Genomic DNA, 23,336 nt, shown 5'->3' on the forward strand with positions numbered 1-23,336 from the left:
CCGATCCGCGGCCCCGAAGTCCCGCAGGCTGTGTCAGCAACTTAAAAACAACCTAAACCATCGTCATATAATTGGTATTCCGGCTCATCTCCTGATAATTATTTGACAGTATTTCGCATCGATCCTCTGATATTCTGTTGTCCCGAAGGAGGACATCGATTATCAGTTCCGTGGTTTGAAAGATTAGCATGTCAGTCTGTGAGATGAAGACGCGTTTTTACCACTTGGCACGTGAGAGGAAGGTCTCGTTCGTTGAGATACGTGTAAGTTTCTATATCAATTCATATACAAGAGTGTCAGGGCAGAAGAGGCGGGGCGCCCTCTCATCAGATTCAGGAGGAGGAATCGGATATTGAGTTTAGCTGCAACGAGCCCGTATCAGAGACCAACACTGAATTCCCTGAAAGTCATCGTGTGCTTGGACATAACGTTGCATGTAGACATTGTATTGTCTTCGGCCCCACTTCCATTGAATAGGATCAAGGAAGAAAATCTAGGGGCAGAAAATGAGGATTACTCATCTCGCCATTTCGCAATTTCTTATCTCGCAGTTTAGCCATTATAATGTAGGCCTGAACCAATCCAAACCTCCTACCTTTGAAGGAACTGAATCTGCGATCACTATTAACTTAATGGCTAACTCATGTAATTAAGAATTCACAACTCGATTTTTGTAATGGTACCACTAGCGTGTTGTGAGTCGTTTTAATTTCGTTGGCTTAGTTTAACGACATTTTATTTTTTATTTCATTCCGATATCTTGTTTACTCGGGGTGCCAATGTGAGAGTCTAGACTAATTGTCACTTGAACGTTAAAATGCCACTATCTTGCCACCGCACTCCAAATAACAAATAGCGTGCAGGATCAGTGATCTACTTCATATGCAATTTAGAACCCGATCCGCCTTACTGGCTTGATCGGAGTTTTTCTAACTCGAGAAATAATAGCCCGATGATAAATAGTAAGAGTATGTGTCGGGATACTGTCTTATTTTGACGCAAAAGAATGTAAAAGTGTTTACTACTGACACTCTGAAAGAAGAAGGAGTATTTACTGCCTCATTAAGTCGTATCCGCCTGACACAGTGCAACACGAAGTGGACCTTTTTCCCACTCCACGTCAGGAAAATCTCACTTTTTCCTTATAAATGCACTAAAAGAGGGATTATGAATGATATCTGCCCTATGTGGAGGGGTTTTATATTCTAAACAATTTGTCAACGACTTTATAGTTCGGGGAGCGGCGTACAACAACATCGGTAACATTTTACAATGAGGAGTTTACTCTGAAATGGGAAGGTTTTTTTATTATAACTTCATGAAAAATAAAATCTTCCTTTGAGAATAATAACATGATATCGCTCGGTTCACACTCAGCAAAGGATGCTTCAATTACCAAGGTTATTTAGCAATCTATTTTTTTGAGGAGATCTAGTGCTGGGGTCGAGGAAACATATAAAGATCATGCTTTCGAGAGATGAAAATATGAATATGACGGGGAACACAGAGAATCATAGACATATTCCATCACGACCCGAACTTTTCCGTAGAAAGCTCAGTGTCTATCTGCAGCCAACTAAACCACAACCCTTTCATTTCTCTATGATATGATATTCTTCTCATATAGTGGTGATCTATCGAATACAGTGCCTCACATTAGATGTGAACCTGCCCTAATTCCTCAGGATCCTGTTATTTTTCTGTGATAGGTCTCCGATAATTGGTATTGGAAGATGAACAACATAGGGGCGACATCGAAGGACTGCTAATCGGGGCTGAGGTCGAAGGAGAAATCATTGGGGATGTTCTCAGTCGAATATGTCTCGATCATGTGCAAAAATATAATAAAGAACAACTTGGAGCATTCTTGTGATTATGTTCTGATAGAGAAACAGATCGGTTGTGTTGGCTGTAGTTGATCGAGTTAGATGTTTGATGCTGAGATTTTTAACAGAGACTCTCTAATAGAGGATTTATGTTTAGATGTAGCACCAATGTCGTTGTTTCAGTATCCGAGATGGTAATTTATTTCTTTTTGTATGACAAATTATCTAAGAAGGAAGCGGTTTGATCCGCGTAACTGCGACAGAGTCTGCAAAAAAGTGCATTGGATGTATCGAGCTTCCCTGGCAAAAATAAGAACCAACTGGACAACAGTTAAGCAAACATCGATGCAATAAAAGCAGCGTTGAAGTACGTAGCAAAATCATCCTGGTCTACGAACTGATTTACTCTCTGTTGAGTACTGTAGTTCTGCCAGACACTTTCAACACTCCACCGTGATAAAAGAGCAGTCCAATGGAAGGTGGCCGTCTTTTTCTCTCAGAGAGGTGATAGAGACGGGTGTAGATTATCTCTTGTAAGATGTACTATGTATCAGTTCCGCTCTGCCTAAATGGTTGGTGTCCAGCCAAACATGTAAAGCATGGGAAGAAGTGCGTGGACTATAGCCTCTCAAACACTTGTAGACTTGGCCATGTTTACCCACTTTTACTACAAGTACCGAGAAGAAGAGGGGAAGATATTGACTTTGACATGTTTTCAGGCTGATTCTCAGTACACACATCTTCACAGGGCACTATTGGATACTGGTGCAGACTTTTTGGTATTGTTGACACACAATAAGCGTCTGCAGTACCAGTCGGGCCAGATGCCCCCGCCGGCGATCGCCCCCGGATTTCTAGTTCTTCTGATGCTGCATGTACATTGTAGATGTTTGGCCAATACTGGTATTTATCTTAATTTTCTCCTTTGAGGAGTGTTGCTTACGAGTTTTGCGATCTTCTTAACGTTCTCTCCCAGATTAGTGCAAATATCATACTTTCTTTCGCAATAAGCGCGATTAAAACATGCTATACAATGTCGAAGGATGTTCATCATCCCGGTTGTTATATCAACACTTCTTTGTAGTGTAACCTTAGTAACTACGCTTATTTCAACAGTATCGCCATAACTGTTAGGCAACGTAGCATCCGAACTGGAAGAGTATTTGTATCAAAGGCGAAGCATTGTTTTCACTTTAGTTAAAAAGATCAAGGCCTTTGATCACACTTTCAACAGAATCATCCTGCCTCGAAGCCAGAGTACAGAGTTTATACACCTTTCCAGAAATGGGGCGCTGAGTGTCCGAAATAGTGATGTCATAAGGGGAACAATAGGCCTTATGGTGGAGGGACAAAGGAGATAGTCATGGTTGACCAACACACTTGAATGCCTTTAATGATGGACAAGGGGGAAAACGTTAGTTCCAATGCAAGCCACCAATTTCGGGAAGCATGTATAACAACTGCATGTACGGGGACAGTGGTGGAAAAGGTGTTCTTAATTCTATGAAAGCATTAATAAGGAGCCCCCTAAACTTATGTCAACAAAATCCATTACATGTTAACTAACTAATCACACTCGTCAAAGGAGAACTCGTACATGTAAAACTGCTTCCAGCACGGGAAAGTCACATTATCACATTAATGAGAATATAATCCAGTGATCTGGCTAGCCTTTAGGACACCGTGATGGGCTAAATGTCGCAGGCTATACTGCCATCGATTTCATACAGTCTGGCGAAAAACCATATCGGGGTCTTGAGGTTGCAGAATAATCGGCTAAGCAGTTTCCGATTGCAGTGGTATCCCAGTCAAGCCGTAATCGCCGGGGGAATATCGGCGCTAGAGAGCGGAACCTTTTTTTGTCCTTGATATGAACACGGAATGGGCGGGATGGCGTCTGGCGAATAGTCGTTGGTGAATGCAGATTGCATACCGGTAAATGGCAAGAGTGCAGAAGGTTAGGAAACAAAATGCTGTCCTCGAGGAACACTCGAAATTTTCGTTCACCCTCAGAAATTTATAATCAAAAGTTATTACTGGCAATGATTTAAACATGACAAGGCTAATGCCATTGCTATCCAGATATTGACATTAAGCATTTTGCTTTTCTTGCTGTATTGATATTTACAACATACGGAAACTTCTCTGCCACTGAGCCATCACTTTATACGAGGAGAAAGTTGACAGCATATTACGATATGATAGGACTCTAAGCATCCTCTGCACTAAATTAGTTCTATGGATTGCAATAGTTGGTAATTAGGCCGGCTATTTTAGCTGAAGGGGCACTCTCACGCCCTATCGTGCGCGATGCATCAATATTAGGAGTGTGGACATGCTGGAAAAAAACCCGGAGGAGCCACAATTGCTTTTTGGCCAGTGCAGCATTCCAATTCACCATTTTGCCTGTTACAACATCTGATTTTGGAGTTGGTGGTAACCTTATAAAGTATGGTGCATTTTCTAAATTATGCGGTGTTGCCACGTCAAACTCGTCATCAAACGGATATCGCTAAATTGACTTCCAGCTACGTAATCATGGTAATAGTGTGGTAACATGCACACGGGCTGTAAATAATGTATACTTCGATACCTAAATTTGTCGCCAACGTTCCATCATTAAATTTATGGTCGTGATTGTGTTGCTAGTCGCATGATATTGGTTAATTCGTAAAGTTACATTTCTTTTTTTATTTTGGGGCTGTTTATCCACGACGTACGCAACGGAATTCAAAATGTTTATCACTCTAAAGAGACAAATGCGCATTGTGCACGAGACGAGACCAAACAATGTTACAAACTCCACGGTCCCACATCTCATGAATTCAACAGACCACAGACAGGCGGACCGACCACCATTAACATCAACCAATGGTTATGTATGATATTGTAACAACTGACCCAGGCCAAGCAGTCGGATGCGCATGCAACTGACCATTCCATCAATTCGGCAAACCACAGACAGAGTTACATGTATAATCCATCAGTTGCATACTCATGCGAGTCTCTCGTCTCCTTAACCTCTGCTTACATTCCGCAGGCCACCCGCCCGACTTACTAGCACCTTGTCCGTGTAACCATGCGGCAAATCGGTCCACTAGGAGAATACTGGTTTCATAAATATAAATTAGAAACTGATAACATCTGGTTTGACGGTAGAGCAAGCATGAGCATACTTCCTCGGTCATCACGATGAGGTTTTGCAAGATAGGTTGAAGCAGTGCTGAGTATAGTGGCAAGACATTGGCTATTCTCCTGTGCATCTTTGTACACTTGTTATGCAAGCACTGATACATGTATCTCTTTTTCTAGTCCGTCTGGGCCGTAGGTTTTAAAACAATAGCTAATGCATCATATTGTCTTTATGACAAGATGTTCCCATGCAGTGACTAAGATTACGTTCAATCTGTCTCTCCTAGGTGGGTAACAAAAAGAAAATTGCCATGAGAGAATGTTGACTAAAATATTGCCACGAGGAAGGGTTTATGAGAAGATTGCCAGGAGAGAATGTTTATAAAAAGATGTATGAACGATACAAAATATGCATGTTAATTTCTGATGACACAAATGTTGTCCTTGTTAATTTCATATCTTCATTTAAAGGAGGTTAAGCTGAAGAGTAGATAAGTGCATACACTTTCTAATAAAAGAGCAGATCCTAGTACAAGATCGACCCCTCTCTTGATACTCAAGTTGAATTTAAATTGCAAATTTCCTTATCAATTTCTCCATGATGTTCAATCATTCAGGATGCATCGCAATGTTGTTGAGTACAGGAATAAAAAGAGATGAATGCCAACCGATGACATATTAAAGCAATTTGTTTTGGTTGCTTTTCAATTGCTCCGATATCGTGTCTTGTCATGTCGTCTTCCCGTTGATGCCAATGTGCCAGGGCTAACCCTTTCGGGCACAAAAGATAAGTTGAGACTTCTGGTTGTCCGCGAAGAACTTACCATCAAATGTGGGCAAAAGCTAATCAGGTTCATATCGCTATTGGGACTCAAAGATAGGAAATCGTCAACTTCCCGACCGTACCATCAAATATGACATGGCGCTGACAAATTCCACACGTATCATGAAAATATACCAGCTGGATACTTCTCCTTTCAATAGCAATATAATTTCGTCTCATTGACCTGTCGGCTCTGAATGCATAACAATAGAATTATTTGCAAATCCTCGGCGCGGACAATGAGCACGTTCACGGCAATCTTAATGACACAGCAAGTTAACAAAGGACTGCATTGGTACAGGGGAGGCAAATTGCCCTCCTTTGAGAGATAAAGCTATTCCAGATAAGGAGTTTTGTGAAATTGGCAAGGGCACTAGGCAGTTTTGGTCTACTGAGTCTATCGTTTCTCGGGTCATGAGGCTGTCAACGGAAAATGCTAGGGTGTCACTTAAAGTAATCCCAACTTAACTCCCTGTAGAGGTAATTCCTTCTTTGTTTTATACTTTTGACAATCTGTGGCCCTCTTTTGATGACCTGATATTGTAGGTCAGAGATGTCAGAAAGTAGAATTTGGAGAGACTTCCGGTGACCAATCAGATGAGTTGACATCTTTGTTACCGGAGCGTTCATTAGAATTTTACTTTAGGATGGCTTGGATTAATTTTCCCGGTTTATCCTCCGTGCAAGCGGGTCCATTTCTCTGGCATGGTGTGAATACGCTCATGAATGGGCAAGCGGACCGGACGCACTCGGTCATCAACCTCTGCATAATCCATGGATGCAAATATACATACATCTCTAGGCAGAGTTAATGCCCGATGACAGGGTGTAACGTGTAGTGTCGGCCCATCCATCATGGCGGAATGGCCGGAAACACTACAGCTCCTAGCAGAGAGATTTATATGACAAATTCGATTTAGCTAAGCTGCTCATTTAGTAAACTATAAATCTATGTATAAATCGGAGGCTTTTGTCATCAAAGTTGTCATGGGACGCAGAGCAAAATGATTGTTTACGTTAGAAGTACATTCATGTTTTTGAGGCAAATCTCGAATACTCGTCCTAGGACAAGTATAATTATACGTAAATGAATGGCACTCTAACTGCTATTGGAGTGCATAAGCTAGAGTGCATATTCAGAAGATAAAACATCATGAGATGTCGTTCGAAAGTCGTCCCCTTTGGTAATCAGTGATAATCTCTCTTTAAACCGATGGTACAACTGTATCAATCCCCTTCTAAATACCGCACCTCGCAATGTCATCTAATGCTAAATAATTCGTCTAAAGTCTGGCTGGTCGTTGTCGGAGCCATCGGGAGCGCTTGGTATGTTCGATGCGGGTTATGGTATTACCTGAAGGGATTTGCTAGGATTTACTGTGATTTACGACGTCGAGAAGATATCTTACTGGACACTACACGATTTGTCACCTCTTTCACGGAGCATGGGTTTCGCTTCTGGGGAATTTGAGATAACGACACTCAGGCCATTACATTGGCAAAGGTGAAGGACTGGGGAAACGGAGTCCGAAAAAGAGGGGCACCTTCGTCAAAGAAGGGCACTCGGGTGATTTCACCGGCGACTTACGTTGAATAGAAGTGCTTTTTGATGTATATAGTGTCGAACTTAAAAGGCTACTGGCTTAACAACAGCACCAATGATGTTTTTTGCTGTTGAATCAGAATACAAGTATAGAAAGAGTTCTTTTTGCCATCACTTCTGTACATGCTTACCCTGTGGGAAACAGCATATCAGCAAATGTTCGAAGCGCCAAAGAAGTCCACGAACAGCGATAACACTAATACAAAACTATATTATGTAGTGACGTGTATATCTTTTTTTCCAGTAGGCACCAACTCAAAGTTGGGCAGATGCACGCCCAATGGTTTGGTAGCATGTAAGTGCCGTAGCTTTGGTCAAGTCTTAGTATTTTTTAGAATATTTTAGTCAGTTTTTGTCAGTTTACATCTTGTTGTTGTCGTTGAGAATGCTGTTGGTAGTGAATATTACGTTAGAACATGTGTTGGGCATCGAGTAGTGCATGTTATTGTGATGGGAAGGATCCATTAGGTATTCAATAGAAAGGATGGTGTTTTAGTCCATTACCACCACAAAGAAAGTACTGGATGGCAATATTATACATGCACGTTAGACAATTTGTTTTGTGCATCAAGTAGTGCATGTTATTGTGACAGGAAAAGTCCTTAAGTTTTCTCCCAAAAGAATGCTGGTTTACTCCATCACCACGTTGCAACCATTACAAACACCATGGAGTATCGGATGGCATCAGGGCTTTTCATCGATCTTAGCACGCTATCATAAAACTCGTTTGGATAAATACACAAATATGATGGCCTTGAGTAAAATAATCTTAACTGATTAAGGGACCGAGTTCGGGACAGCAAGGTGATTGCACACACAACATGCCCAACAGTTAACTCAAAGAAACTAATTCAAACGTTGATTGAGAATTATAATCGAATACATCTATGATAATGTAAAATTCTCAAGTCGATTGATCGTCTCCCAAGTAATTTATTCTTATACATTTTGTAAGCTTAACGGAACTAGAATCAAACTTTTAAATGGCTTTCCAAATATGCAAATTATCGAACACTTCAAAAGACCACCGCCAAAGCAATTTGATTCTAATTATAAAATGAAATGAAATGAAATTCCTTCAGACAGTAATCGCAGTTAACCTTTGTAATTGGGTAGTTATAACAACGATCTGGAAAAGTTTTTTACCTCAGTTATCAGTAATTTAGAGTTTCGTTGCCTTGCATGTTGTTGGTAAAGCTCGGCTTAAGATTCATATCATAAGTACTAATTGCGTCTGTACTTCCATTAGAATGAAATTCATATCAATAATGAATAAACACATCATATTTCGCACGCACCTAGCTGTTCCTGTAGTAGTTTTATATCTTAAATGATGTCTATATGTTGTCTTGCTTTCTTATGGGTTGATGCAGAACTGTGATGGTTACAACATAATCAAGGTAAGGTTATCGTCATGGCATGTACGCCGTGCATCACCCGCCGAATATTTGGCCATATTCCTTGCCTTTGCGGCCCATGATAGAGGTAATGAATCCACCCAAGCGTCATTTCTGTCCATCAGCTTTGAAACAGAGTCGGAATACCTGCCTGATTGTCATTAATGAACTAGTTATAGATACGATGTTGCTCCCTAATGATACCAAATAGATGGCTAAGGGCAAGGCCTCGATCGCGATCGACGGTTGATGACTGTGACAGTGCATCTGTTGCACTCGGGCTGACGGTTTCTTCGGTCAGTCACCTGGGAAACGGACTTTGTTGGTACCTGGCTGGTTTTCTGGTTGCTCAGAGAATGCGCATCAATTAACATGGCTAAGGGCATGGTCCCGACGGTTGAGGAGAGTAACAACGTATTTGTTGAACTCGGGGCGTCGGGTTCTTCGCTTGGTAACCGGGTTATGATGTAGTAGAAAATGCAACTGAGAGAATGGCCATTGGATGAGACCCTCTATCATTAATTTGTGACAAATGATAGGTAACAGGGGTTTTTGTGGTGTATTTTATCTTCTTCTGTTTTTGGGGGTTGGGTTGGGTTGGGTGGGGTGGGTTGGGGAGATCTTTGTGACTAGATTAATTTGTGAAAAACATGGCTTTCATCGGCTTGATGAGCTTGATACCAAAACCGCTGACAATTCATTGAGACTATAGATTCTGATGGCATTGGCCTATATCAGATTGCAAGGTGAAATTATCTAGCTTAACTTACCGTATACTCGCAAAGTGGGTTGACAGTTTATTCAACGAAAAGTGTCAATTGCCTCAGTTCAAGCCAATCGAAGTCATAGTCGGCAACTATTTATTAAGTGAGGGGCGCAAAAGTGGCGGATCTCAAGTGCCATCGTGTCCATTACGATCGCCCTGACCACTCAACGCTCTATTTGACTACAAATTACAGACGTTTCAGTTCCAAATGGTTGGTATGAAAGGCGGACCTCGTTTTCTTAAGTGGTTGGCTGTAAAAGCCAGACGTGGCCAGTGTTCAGGTAATGGATGCTTCCCCCAATGTTAAGAAACAGCAGTTTAGGAAACTCTGTCCAGTCTGGGGGAGGCTGGTGAACCGTTGTAGACCAGTGTACTTCTCTTTTCGAATCAGTTTCTTTCTGTCAGATATATTCGGGAATGAGAAATAATATATTTACCAGCGTCAACTGAAAGCCCAGGCGTTGCATTAGTAACATCTTTAATAGACTTATCTGAATCCAGAGTATTTCTGCTCCAGATCTTGTAAAAACTAAGTCAACATACTATAGTACTAGTATTGTTTAAAAGAAAGGTGTTTTACTGCAATCTGTACACACCTGCATACACTCGACTTCCACGAATGGCAAGTAATCTCATAAAACAGGATTTTCCTCAAATTTTGAATAAATATACATTTGGCAAACACTTGGTGATTTTTTTCCTCCTCATCCATCGAAAACAGGAAACTCTTGACTTCGTGATTTATCATCTATTTCTCTTATTCAATAGACGTCTAATCCAGCGCATAGGACATGCATATCAGTTGCCTCATTCACTACATAAATACATAAACTACATGACGGCGGTTCAAATGAACATAGTCGACAAAGGTCAACAAGAATATCGGCTAGGAAGTCACAGGATATCAATAGGCTGGTGCATTATTCATGCATTGACTCATTAATAATTGAGTGTGAAGATTATTCATTATCTAACAGCAACTCCACGCAGATATCTAAAAGAGCAGGATTCTTGTCATTACCACTACTACATATACTCTCATGTTTCTGTCTATGTCGTCATGTTGACCCATTATGACCATCATTTTGTTTTGAACCCTCATCTTGGTAAACCGCCTGGTATTTGTAGATAAAGTCCACTTTGCTGACTATGTGGTCGTTCGAGCCTCACTGCAAGTTCTTGATCAGGCTGGAGCATAGAATGTTCCAGCAGGAGCGTTCGTAATCGACCAATACAAATAACTTAATTTTAGACAGATTTAAACATGATAAAAATTACTTTGAGCTCTTAATAATAAAGAGCAAAAACTTCTGCTGGTTTAGGTTATAGATTCATGAATATGAACCTCATAGCATCTCTTTTTCTTTGTTTTGCAGGTGGTTCGAGCGGTCAGCGACGTCAACTCCCAAAAGGCAGAAAAAGAAAACAGGACTCGGAATTTCCCGAACTTCCCCGATCTTGGGAGTACAAAATCAAACAGAGGTTAACGAGAGGATACGACAAGACATCACGTCCGGTCAAGATGGATAACACCACCATAAAAGTCAATATAGCCATGTCATTGTTCCATATCTTAGACACAGTAAGTGATTAATATTGTGTACAATATTATAAGACTGCAATATCTGAGAATGATAAAAACAATGGAAAATTGATTTATGGAATATCGAAAGAAAAATCAATAAATGGATTCACAATCAATTGGTGTTATCCATTACCAAATGATGTTCGGTGGGATTTTGTGATATTGACACATGTATATAAGCTTGGTGTGCTATGCTTAATAAAACATTTACCTTGAGTGGTTGCTTTCGCAATACTTAATCCTCTAGGTTGCTCTCAGTCCAAGGTTATGGCGTCTGACCTTACTTTATTGAGCTAGAAGAAGTTCATGATGTACTGGACTTGTGCTCCGAGGGAAAGTTGTTGTTCTTATCCATATTGCTAATGTTGTTGTTATAGGCGGTATCAATACATAACGTTGATGGTTCAGCCTCCCATGCATACTGCTTTTGCTTTGGATTAATGAGAATCAAACATATACTTGAATGGATATTCATCAATGGTATGATATGGTTCGTGAAATCAACCAGGTGGGCAAACATTGGTGGACCAACCCTTTTCTCTCAACTGTTCAGGAAAGTTTCACCTTGGAAGAATCTAGTAATTAAGACTGAGCATGCACATGACAAGTATCTTGGTAATAATCAAAACAGAGTAGTATAGCTACCATGGTTATGCATCTACATGTACACATACCATGCTTAGAATCAAAGTACTGGTTTTATGGTGAATGGAGAATTGTTGTAGACGTACATTAATACCAACCAAACATATCACGATTCGATCCAGTAGTTTTTTCACCACAGCCGATTTTGTGAAGTATGGTCGGGAGTAATTTTCCAATTACATTCTTTTCGGCACAAATACCCCTGACGTTGCTTTTACAAAATCGTTTATCTACATCATGTACTCTTTTGTATTTTTCAGAATGAAAAACATCAAACATTTTCAGCATTAGTATCGATACGACTGGTAAGTTCTTTCAAGGAATCACGTGGATTTTAATTCTAACTGCCATCTACTCAAAGGCTTGAGAACCATCAAGCTGCACGGTAGCGTTATCAGCCATTCATGAGACAAGAAGCTTACGGACATCTCGTCACGTCCTGCAAAATATTCTACATAAAAGTCTATTGACAGTGGGATTATAATGATAATTTGCAATCACAGAGGTTGTGATGACCATCACCTTTCACATGAACACCGCTTGAAGTACGCATCCCTTAGATGATCTTAGCTAATCGTCCGGATTTGTTTATGTTTCAGCGTTGGCGGGACGAGTATATGGTATGGGACAAGACAGAATACGGAAACATTAGCCAAATTCACATTCCAGCTTATAGTTTATGGTTACCAGACTTGGTTATAAGCAACCAGTAAGTACACTTTACAGCGTCACCACATTTTGTCACAATTACCATTCATTACGTTCACCATGTTTACAAAGCAGCTGCTTGATTATTTTACAATTTGTTGCCACCATCACTGGAATATTATTTGGCAAAGCCAAGCGGATGGCAAAGCGAAACCTTCACTACAACAGCCTAGCTGTGATGCGGTGCGAACAAGCTCTCTCAGGTTGAGCTCCGTACGAGATATGTAGTCTACCAATTCTTCCAATGAAATCTAGAAAAGCTTCTACCGTATCAAGTTCCTCCCCTTCCTCTTCCCATCCCTGTTATGTGTTATTGATAATCCGCTCTTAGTTTTTCTTGCTTTGGTCGATTTCACCTACTTCCCAACACAGGCATAAGTTCTGCCTCCTTGTGCGTTCTCGTTACATAGATGAGTGGAAATCGTATCGATTCCGCCAGAAATACAATTGTAGACCAAAGTAACACTCAAAGGTACTGCACATATGTTACATATCAGCACAATAATTCAGTCGATACATGTACATTACAATGGCTTTAGACTATCAAATTGTAAAACCAAGTAACGCTATGCACACTCAGTTCCAACAAGAAACAGCAGAACAACCGACCTTTGGCTTTTTGTTACGTGCATGTTCATTATCTCAGTTTCACACGTGTCTTTTCTTTCCAGTGCTGATGACAGTTTCAGCGGCTTCCTCAACACCTATGCAATAGTTCAACATACGGGCGACACCCTATGGATGTTCCCCGCAGTCATCAAGATATACTGTACCCTCAATGTCAGACACTTCCCATTCGATTCCCAACATTGTGATGTGGTGTTTATCTCGTGGACGTACAGTGGCTTCGAGCTTGATATGTTGTACAACGATAAATTTCCGAATACTGTTTACTACACTGCTGAAAATCAGGAATGGTAGGTGAAACGGTTGTACCATGCTTACATCCGGAAGAAATAAAGATATGTGGTACAAAATAGAGACAGAGTACGACAAGACTCTGTGAAGTAAATGAGGAAGATGATCATATCAAATGAACTAGAAATAATAATGTAGTGATCGCAGCTAAGGCAGCAGAAACTTGATCAGATTGATACTTTGGCAGTTATAGGCAGGTTATCTTTTTTGTGTGTCGCCCAGTAACACATTACATAATAATCTCGACGTTTTGATTTTAAGGTGGGTCGACCGCATCACCGTAAAACGCCACGAAAAATACTACGCATGTTGCGAGGAGCCCTATCCGGACGTGACGTTCACAATCCACATGAACAGGCGAAGTCTCTTCTATATCTTCAACCTGATATTCCCCTGTATGCTAATTTATGTGGTCTCCATGCTCGGCTTCTTCCTCCCGATCGAGTCCGGGGAGAAAGTGAACCTGGAGATCACCATTCTACTGGCCTTGGTCGTCTTCCTCATGATCATTGGTGAGACCCTGCCTCCTACTCCCGATGCTATTCCACTTTTGGGTAAGTTGTTTCGAATTCCGACTCTTGAACCAGGAGAGAAAGCAATTTCATCGATACCGTTGCATGCAGCGGCCACAATTCTAACGACAAGACTAATGAGTTGGAGAATCAGTCAGTGCCAGTCCACCCATAGGCCTACTGATCCAGATGGTCTAGTGGTTAAGACAACCGGTCTCGTGGCCGGGAGGTCGAAGGTTCCTATTTTCTTTGCGAGTCCTTATCACTGGCCAATGGTGATGTAACTCTCTGATCGGGCGTACTTTCGAATGAGTACTGATCTTTCATCGATTTTGTTCTTTCAATCATATTCTCTCGGAGTCCGCCGAAAATTATTCCAAAAAAATGTAAGCTTATAGATTGTCTCTCCTTTCTTTTCAGGTATGCTTTTCGGTGCCACTATGCTGATGGTGTCTATAGCGTTAGTAATGGGAGTTATCGTCACAAACATTCACCTGAGGAGATATTCGAAACAAAAAGTACCTAGGTGGGTCGGTAGAAAGATTATACGATGCGATTGTGCAAGACAGAAGAAGTCTAAAGTCCGACTGAAATGCAAAAGCCAAACACATCGGTCGAGTGCGCATAGTCAATCTTGTGACATTGAAATAGACACTTTAGCAGGAGCTCACGAAATGCAAGCTCTGACGACGCACCCACGCACGCGCGCCAATGGGAACTTGCATAAAAACAGCAGTGGGGAGAATATTGTGTGTAACTGTACTTTCCCTGGATTGCCCGCCGGTAGTCAACCGAACGTAGATGATGGTAACCAAGGTGAGAGCAGTTCCGCAGTATCAAAGCCAGTCCCGCAGCAATGCCCGTGCCAATCTCCCGAAGCGTGGTCTACCTTAGCCAAGTTCATGGATAGGTTGTTCTTTTACATATTCTTGATAGCCAGCTTGTTGGCCTTCTTTTTAATCTTCTATCAGATTCCATCACATTCTAATGAAGATTCAAATACAAATAACGATAAAGAAGTGTCAACAAATGATACAGCGACGTAGGTTTGCTGAGAAAATCCTGGTTTTCAAAAATGGATACTGCAGGTGGTGAAACTTAATTGTGTCCCTTTGAAGCACAGTCCAAAGTGCATCATCCTTAGGGCCAATGTCAGGGATTTCACGCATAATCTGCTGGTATGGTTAAAAGTCCTGCTGATTAAAGGTCAAGGTTACATGTGTAGACACAGAATTCAAGGTCACAATTTTAAAGGTTTGAGGTCGAGGCAATGCCATCAAAATAATGAATTTGTGACTTGGGGTGGATTGATGCAGTTGTGACTGTAAGGAGAGCTTGGTGGGCTAAATGATTGTGATGGAGCACTGTTTTAAGGTGATTGGAAGGGAATTGAACCGACCATCATGGTGTGTATAGTTTAGAAGAAAATAACTGGATATCTCAAAACATGTGGATCAGGACATGTACATGTAATGACTGAAGAAGTGTAATACAAGTTGCAAGTAATGTCGAAAACAACAGACTTAATTATGCTTCGTCATGCACTACGAAATGGATGGCACAAGGGAAGGGAAGTTCTTGCAAGGCTGATGACACAGTACTGTTGGTAGATATCGTTTGCTGGTGGCATCAGTTGAGTGTTTTGCTCCAAGTTTTACTGGCTGTGAATGGCAAAAGACTGCTTTATATTGAAATGAGGTGGCAAAGTCACTAGCTGAGGCATTGTGATATAACATGGCGTGTGGTCCATGGACTAATATCAAGTATTATGGAGGATAATATATCATAAATGTATTGTAGATAAACGTTGGGCAGGGAAGTATTTTGTATTAGGGATTCCTGCATCCAAATAATGTCTTGTCATGTAAATAGATTTTATATAACCAAGTGTGTATGATAGTCAATTTTATAAATCAAATGTCAAAGAAGAAGCTCAACGATTAAATTAAAATACGTAAGGGAACCTTTCATAAAACCCAATACAGAATGTCATGTTATGAGAGCTTAGTGTAAAAAGATTCATTCATCAAATATCAACTTTACCCAGACTTTTAACAGTGCAACTCATCATTACATGTTGCGTGCGACCATTGCCAAAGTTAAGTTTCCGATTTATTTGTTGGGTGTCGACGAATCAAACTGTAATTCCAACATTGCGGCTTTGAGCTTTTATTTTCCATGCAGGGATTGCAATAAAGAAAAATCCTAAGGTGTATGTAGCATTTTAGAGGTCAAGTCTTATAGTTCATATTCCTTCCTGTTCCAGAGACGAACCGATCGCCTCCTTTTCCATATACGCTCCCCTCTAATTACTTACTCAAGTTTTGGAATACTTGCAGGAGTCGGCTGGTAACTGGGATTAAATATTCTGTACAATAATGTCACTTTATCATAATGCTATAACAGGGCAGGGTAACAGAGGACTACATTGATATTCAAACGGGATGTTCACTTCGCTTCTTCATGATTTCAGGAAAACGGCGGATTCTCTTAAACTTTGAAAATTGCACTTGATTATTTTGAACGATTTCAACACTAATGCAGTTGTGTGGCCTGATATAAAATGCTAAGTTGCAGCAAATTTGTGTGTATAATTACTGCTTCACGGCAATGTTTATTTTTATTTATATGAGCTACAATAAAATAAAATGACTACTCCTTGAAACTATACCCGCAACAAAACTTGTTTGTTTCCGCTGTATACGCAGTTCCATGATCATGTGTAGTAGAGTCATCATCATTTTTATCATTTTGGATACAGAGGCAGAATGTAATGTATCGGTAACGATGAAATGCATGATCCTAATAAATACGATTCTGATGCAGTCGCCTTTCGTAGTTATATAATTCCTGCAAGGGGCAATCTGGGACCGTATTCACAAAGCCCTCGCAACTTTACGCAGTGCGCAGTTTATTGTTAACTTGCGGTTGCCCTATTGTGTACTGTCTGTCAAACAAAAGGTTAGCGTCCTCGCAAAGTTACGAATGCTTCATGAATAAGCCCCCTGTTGTTTCAGACTGATGTGGGACATATGAACCAATGGGATGAACAATACCGTAGTCCATACAATACGTTCCGATCTCCTGAACCGTTTCGAATTCTATCCAGATCGCAGACCCACCAGAGCGACGAGATATATAGAAACGCCGAAGTATCGCCGTACTGATCCCAGTAGACGTAAAGCCGAACGTCCGAGCCTCAACATACCCCATTATCGGTCAGATCCCCCTCCTCAACTTGCATTCAAGCATCTCGGAGCTTTGCCTGTCGTGGTGCTGAGCCTACGAAAGCTCCCGATTGAATAGAAAATACGGCGCTGATATCTCGTGATCACCGTCAATGCACACAGTTTGGGGTTTAATACGGCAAAAAGACCTAAAGACAAGAGTCTTCTGACAAATTCGTATGGTATTTAATTGTAGTAAAAGTGTATATTTATATGACAATTTTTATAAAATTATGTCAAATACAGGTACAGCCAATGTACTGGGAAAGAACGTATGCAAATAGTTATGCGCCCATGCTTTTTGCAGTTGCCCAGTACACAGTGTGGGGGAAGGTCAAAGGCACCACTGTAACCCAACTCCCAAAACAAAAATATGACGATCGATGAAACAATGCATCCCGCATATGATAGAACCTCAAACTGAATATTTAAAATTGAAAATAATATTTTGGTCCACAACTTGCCTCCCACCGAATACCTTAAAGTTACGCGCACAATTCTTCCCTCGAACTTAACAAAACGTTGAACGACTTTCGAAATTCACGTTTTCACATCTGTGAATCGTTGGGACACCTCCCCATCCTCATCATAATTAGACTAAGTATATTTCATTCTACAGTACTGTACATGTATATATGCATATATATACGTGTATTTTGGTCCTAATGGAATTCCCAAAAATTCCCGATTATATATTTGCTCTTCATCTTGTATGAAATCCATCGATTCGAGTATTGGTGATATTTCATACGAATATGTGATATTTAAGCTTATATAAAAACCCTGTTTGTTGTCATATATCAGTCAAATTTCACAGTTTTCCTCCCTGACATGCCTGAAATCATTCAAAACATTGTTGTATGGTCAAAAGTGGGGTTATCATAACCACCAAGGCCGGAATTGTCATGGTGTCGACTTCGTCCTGACTGGCGATATCTATCACGGCCTAATTCCGGGGTATTGCGAGTCGTTGATGGTTGACGATGGAGGTGGGGTCCCATGAAATCTGAAAGAGAGATGTTGATCATCAATTTAGTGTAAGGCTGAACTGACAGTAAGGGGGCCTTCTTTAGATTTGAAACGGCAAAATACAAAATCCGAGTTGACACCGAGAGGGAATAGACTGCAAGTAACTTCTAGGCCTATGTATTAAAGGGAAGAGGTTGAAGCAAACTTGGATGATAGCATCTGAAGAACACGGTACCAGCGGTCTGAACTTTTTGATAGTATTCTTGATGAATAGAAAAAAACCCATGGCATCTTGATGGGCTTGCAAAGTCAGTCCTGTCTGCGAATGGAGAACCACCCTAACGCTGCCTATTTTGTACAACTTTAAGTTCCTCGTAATTCTTACCACTACCACCACCACCATATGTTCAAAAAAAATCTCACTACATACACGACGATGGTTTACCTAATCCATTCACATGTCCGTTCTGTGAAATGATGGCTTTTTCATCCCCCATCTCGCTCTCCGCCTCATCGCCGACAATCTGTTCGGGGTAGGCGGGCTCGTGGTGCTGGAGGACGTCTAAGCCTGGAAGTAAAGAACCAACGACATAGCAAGCTATAGCATGACCTTTTAAGGTGGCTCCAATCAGAGTACCAAAGGAAGACCGTCCAGAAAACCAGAAGACGACCAGCGACCAGCGACCAGAAAACGACCAGCGTATTGAACGAATGGAACAACTGGGTATAGGATAGCAGTACAAAAGCAAAGACAACTAGCCGCTTATGCAGACTGCGCAAAATCATAGCATTGGAACCGAACTGTTGTAAAAAAATAATGATAATGTTGTTTTGGAAAGAAGTCATTTTTTCTTAGTAAAACGAAATATCGTTCTCATTGAAGTAACTTGAGCTAGTGTGGGCCTACAAATTAATGGACTCCGTACCTTTTGATTCCACCCCTTCAGTGACCCGGAGAAGCCCCATCAGTCGGACTGTACCCAGGACCAACAACAGGATGCCTGCGGTCCAGCCGATGATCGATGCTGCACCCGCTACGTTCCATGCAAAACCCTGAAAAGGCATGGAAAAGGATAGATTAACATTAGGAAAGAACTTAAAAATGAACATTAATTCATATTCTGTACGATTATTATACGACGCATCTGTGCCAGTATGATGTCTTTTCACAACGGTTACCAAAGATTCAGAGATTCTGTGTCTTTGACTTTTGTATCCTCTCCTAAACATTTGCCTATCACCTATCATTTCCTTTCGAAATTCAAAATCTTATCTCGCTAGGTTGGTGACCAAGCGCAGAATCCAGGACAAAGGCATAAATCGTGCACTCCCCCCTATGGGGATAAATATATCCTTCGGAAGGCAATCACGAGAAAGTGCCCTTTCCTCTAAGATAGGCCTGGAGAGTCATATTGCCTTACCAGAAATGAATTTTTGTTTGCCACAAACACTATGCCAGTATTCATCTTGAGTAAAGGCCGAGCTATCACTCCCCATAATCCGCCTCCAAGGTGAACTAAAAAACATTATACAATAATTAAAGAGTTAATGTATGTAAACATTGGCATGCATGGTCCTCTTTCTCAATGAAATCCAATCGGCAACTAACAGCTTGTGCAACTTGACTATTTGACAAACTAATTGGTCAGCTGACAACAATTGGTCAGCGGACGAACACAATTGCATTACATTTTAACTTTTGTAAAATGGTATTGTGTAATTTTTGTTTCCCGTGCACCAAATGCGTATTCGTACCTGCAACTGTGTTCATTGGATCGTCAACCTTAATCTCCATCAAGAACATACTCCAGGCGATGTAGGCCCACCCTGCCATCCACCCGACTGCCGCAGCACCCCAGGGGTACAGCACGTCAGCGCAAGCACCGATTGCCACCATGCCAGTCAGGGTACTGTTGATGAGGGTCTGAAGGGTCCAGCCAGGGTCAGTACCGCGGCAACAATGCTGAAACATGGTAGAGGAATATCAACATCGGTTATTAAAACCGTCTGTACATAAAGACGCCACAACCCAAAGTTTTCAGAGCACCATAGACAACAACTACATACCTGTGAGAGTGTGTGCGCAATTTTCTTTGTAATGACAGCCGCCATTGCCGCAGCCATACCAGATAAGACAGTGTTCATGACAGCCCTAATAAGGATCTGTCCATCTCCTGCTTCCGTTATGCTTCCCTTGGCCCCACCGTTAAACGCCAAGAGCCCGAAAATAAGAATGAACCCCCCGAGGGCGGATAACGGTGATGAGTGACCGGGAATGTTGTGTGTTTTTCTTGAGTCTTTGATGAATTTGCCTCGCCTTGGTCCAAGCAAGATGGCCGCCACCCAGGCTGCCGTACCACCAAGCACGTGGACCACTCCGCTACCGGCGAAATCCTGAAATGGAATTCCAATATATTCCAATATATTCGCATGAGCGCCATTTACCAAAATGTCGGCCGACTATAGTCTTTCACAATGAAGCAGTATAGTTTCAATCACAAGTTAGCAAAGAAAATCCTGGCGGTCACTTTAGCGTCTTGATTGAGGCAAAGCACCGAAAGATATCAGCTTCAACTTTTTTCCGTGTTAAGACTGTTCGTTCGCGTATTTTCTCAATAAACTCCACGTTGGACAAACGAACGTACCTCGTAACCGACTCCGTCTTTAGTTCCAAGTTTCAGCCAACCGTCTGGATGCCAGCACCAGTGAGATATGAAAGGGAAGATCACGCCTGGAAAAGAGACATGTTTTTTCAGCATTTCAGATTACAGGGCAGTGACAGGTGATGCTGCCAGAGCCTCCTAAACAAACTGTCGTCAAAGGGTTCGGCGTATACTCTATTTAGTTCATGCCGCTTTCTCAGTGCAAGCTGGGCTACAGGAATTTTTAGATCCTTACCTGTTATTAGGAAAGTCATTAGTGGATAAGCGTAGAATTCGCATCTGCCTGCCATTGACGATGAAGCAATACTTGACGCAGTTACCGCAAGGACTGTATGCCACAACCAGTGGGAATTCAATATCTCTGGCATACTCTCACCAAAGAAGTATCGCCAACCAAGAAAGAAGTTGCCGGGACCATGAGCGAAGGCGTAGCCCATTCCCCAAAACACCAGAACAGAAATCACTGAAAATAAAGTTCAGATGAATATATATCAGAGTTTACGATATTTCGCATGACGTAGAGATATACGAATTGCTTAATATGTTATCTGGTTGTGCTCACTTTTGGTTGAAATTGCGATTATAGAGGCAATGACCGCCAATAGCTCAGAGACTAAAGCGCATGATAGAATCTTTTGTCATCAAGACATTATTTCCTGGGACATTTCGAACTTCTACAACGGGTTGCCAATCCAATTAATGGGCTTTTTTCAATCCTTATCAAAGAAGGGTGGACTTACCTGTACATAATAAACCCTTAATCACAATATTGGTGGCGTTTTTACTTCTAACAGAGCCCGCTTCTAATAAGGCGTATCCACATTGCATGACTGAAACAAGAAACATTTCTTATCTATTTATATAATTGTCACTCAACAGTTGATTTATATCCTAGCAGGAAGAACTTCGCGAAAGCCAATGCGAACGCCTATCCCATTGCACAACTTTCTGATAACGATGTCGAACACTGGGATAGACATTTCGGGGATTTGCTTAAACTCCCCCGGCCACTTCGATTAGTATACTTACAAAGTACGATGGCAGCGAGAATAGTGACGAAAAAGATATTGACGTTCAGCTTTAATGAGACCATGTCCAAAAGCTGCGCAGGATCCACCGCTGACGACATCCTGGCTTTGTGTTAGTGCCTGAAAAAAAAGGGGTGATAGAGGTCACCGATAACCTAAAACATAGGTTCAATGGCTGTGAAAGGCCAACCATAAACATGTATTAAAGTACGACACGTTTTGGGACTTAACAAACTGTAATACGGTTGTTCTCAGCCGTAAACTTGGACAGGAGTCAAGGGACAAAACATATCCACCCCTTTGAGTATAATTAATCGTGTATATATGACTTACTGGTGGACAAAAACCAAGGCCTATGACCGAAATACGTTCATGTTCTCGTTTCAAATGAATATCTTTTGTATTGGGGAAGTCAAATGATACAGATGACATTCCCTCATCTGACAGCGATTCGTACGATTCCGGGGGAAGAGAATTTGGAGTTGGCCGGTAGAAACTATCACTAACACAGAAACACAGATTGAATTCGGATGAATTTTAATCCACTTTTAAAACTACATTGTACATACAGCACGAGAACTTTCACTTCGACGAACCAATACAGTAAATCCGTCAACAAAAATGCATAGTGTCGAAGAAATCAATTAGTAACCGAACTCCAAGGTAACTGAAAGGTTTCATTCGCTACAACATCCGCCATCTCACCTAATGCAGCACGCATCGCAACCAGCCAAATGAAAGAGAATAAAGACTTTGCATCGGTCAAGTAGAAATGTTACTACCACCGACTCATAGCTCGGGCATTGTGGCACTGTTTCAATATATCGCCTATGTATCAGTATGTTCAGGTTAGCTGGTCCATGTTATTGATTTCAACCATTTGCTATTATCCTTAGCAATATATCTACGTTGTGGACGTTAAAGTCGTTCTGATTTTAATGCTTTGTTCGATTAGTCAACTGATGACCAAATGTTCTGAATTGTGGTGAGTGTAATTATGGAAACAGAAAAAGATTTGACAGAACTTAGCCAAAAAAAGCGACATAGAATACGGTTTTGAGTGACCATCACTTCTCACACCAATCCTTACCTTGTGAATTCGAAATATGAAGACAGTTCTAAACTGCTGCGTCAAAGTGTCATCCGAACGTCTTGTCCACCCTTCATATGAGTGCTCCTCCTTTGGAAATAGTGTTACTTTGCTTATAAACCCTATACTATATAGCACAATGGATTAGAGTTTATTTACTGACCACAGCCCAGTCCATGAATAAGCCAGTATGGTATGTAAAATGCCATGGCATTGTCCAAATGCATGGCAATCCCCACAAAAGCGCACTTGCGCCCTGTATTACGTAACTGGGCGTATTTATGTCCTTATGCAAAATTAATGAAGCCTTATAAGGTTCAGGTCAAGTAGAACAGGGAAGTTTACCCAGATGGAAGAGCGAGTTAAAACTAAAGGATAGTGATACTGAATTTGTTGAGCCAGATGATTTTTCAAGAGTCACTTAGTGGTACAAAAAGACTACTG

General features: G+C 41.2%; 2 protein-coding genes across 8 annotated transcripts in view; one reads left to right on the forward strand and one right to left on the reverse strand.

Annotated features, from left to right (window-relative positions):
- Positions 1-16,732, forward strand: part of LOC135492834 (neuronal acetylcholine receptor subunit alpha-10-like) — a 36,334-nt gene extending 19,602 nt beyond the window's left edge. For 3 of the 5 annotated variants that reach the window (XM_064779497.1, XM_064779500.1, XM_064779499.1), the window contains 6 exons: positions 10,924-11,129; positions 12,038-12,082; positions 12,377-12,486; positions 13,157-13,402; positions 13,665-13,957; positions 14,336-16,732. In XM_064779497.1, the coding sequence (XP_064635567.1) occupies positions 10,924-11,129; positions 12,038-12,082; positions 12,377-12,486; positions 13,157-13,402; positions 13,665-13,957; positions 14,336-14,961 (1,526 nt within the window). In that variant the 3' untranslated portion in view covers positions 14,962-16,732. Of the gene's footprint in view, positions 1-7,628; positions 7,680-10,923; positions 11,130-12,037; positions 12,083-12,376; positions 12,487-13,156; positions 13,403-13,664; positions 13,958-14,335 lie in introns of all 5 variants that reach the window. The other 2 variants (XM_064779496.1, XM_064779498.1) reach the window with 1 other exon arrangement.
- A 595-nt stretch (positions 16,733-17,327) lies between these two features.
- LOC135492698 (putative ammonium transporter 1) lies at positions 17,328-22,948 on the reverse strand. 3 transcript variants are annotated; one of them, XM_064779289.1, is made up of 11 exons: positions 22,893-22,948; positions 21,804-21,922; positions 21,515-21,604; positions 21,010-21,237; positions 20,757-20,842; positions 20,179-20,505; positions 19,867-20,074; positions 19,533-19,627; positions 19,038-19,164; positions 18,542-18,679; positions 17,328-18,148 (listed from the first exon to the last, which is right to left on the reverse strand). In XM_064779289.1, the coding sequence occupies exons 2-11, from the start codon at positions 21,901-21,903 to the stop codon at positions 17,988-17,990; spliced, it is 1,560 nt and encodes a 519-aa protein (XP_064635359.1). In that variant the 5' UTR covers positions 21,904-21,922; positions 22,893-22,948; the 3' UTR covers positions 17,328-17,987. The 3 variants fall into 3 exon arrangements, with proteins under 3 accessions (XP_064635359.1, XP_064635360.1, XP_064635358.1); XM_064779290.1 differs by lacking the exon at positions 22,893-22,948 and adding an exon at positions 22,508-22,532 and having other exon boundaries at positions 18,557-18,679; XM_064779288.1 differs by lacking the exon at positions 22,893-22,948 and adding an exon at positions 22,508-22,532.
- Positions 22,949-23,336: the final 388 nt, after the last annotated feature.

The sequence above is a fragment of the Lineus longissimus genome, chromosome 8 (genome assembly GCF_910592395.1).
Source record: "Lineus longissimus chromosome 8, tnLinLong1.2, whole genome shotgun sequence".
Classification (NCBI taxonomy): Eukaryota; Metazoa; Nemertea; class Pilidiophora; order Heteronemertea; family Lineidae; genus Lineus; species Lineus longissimus.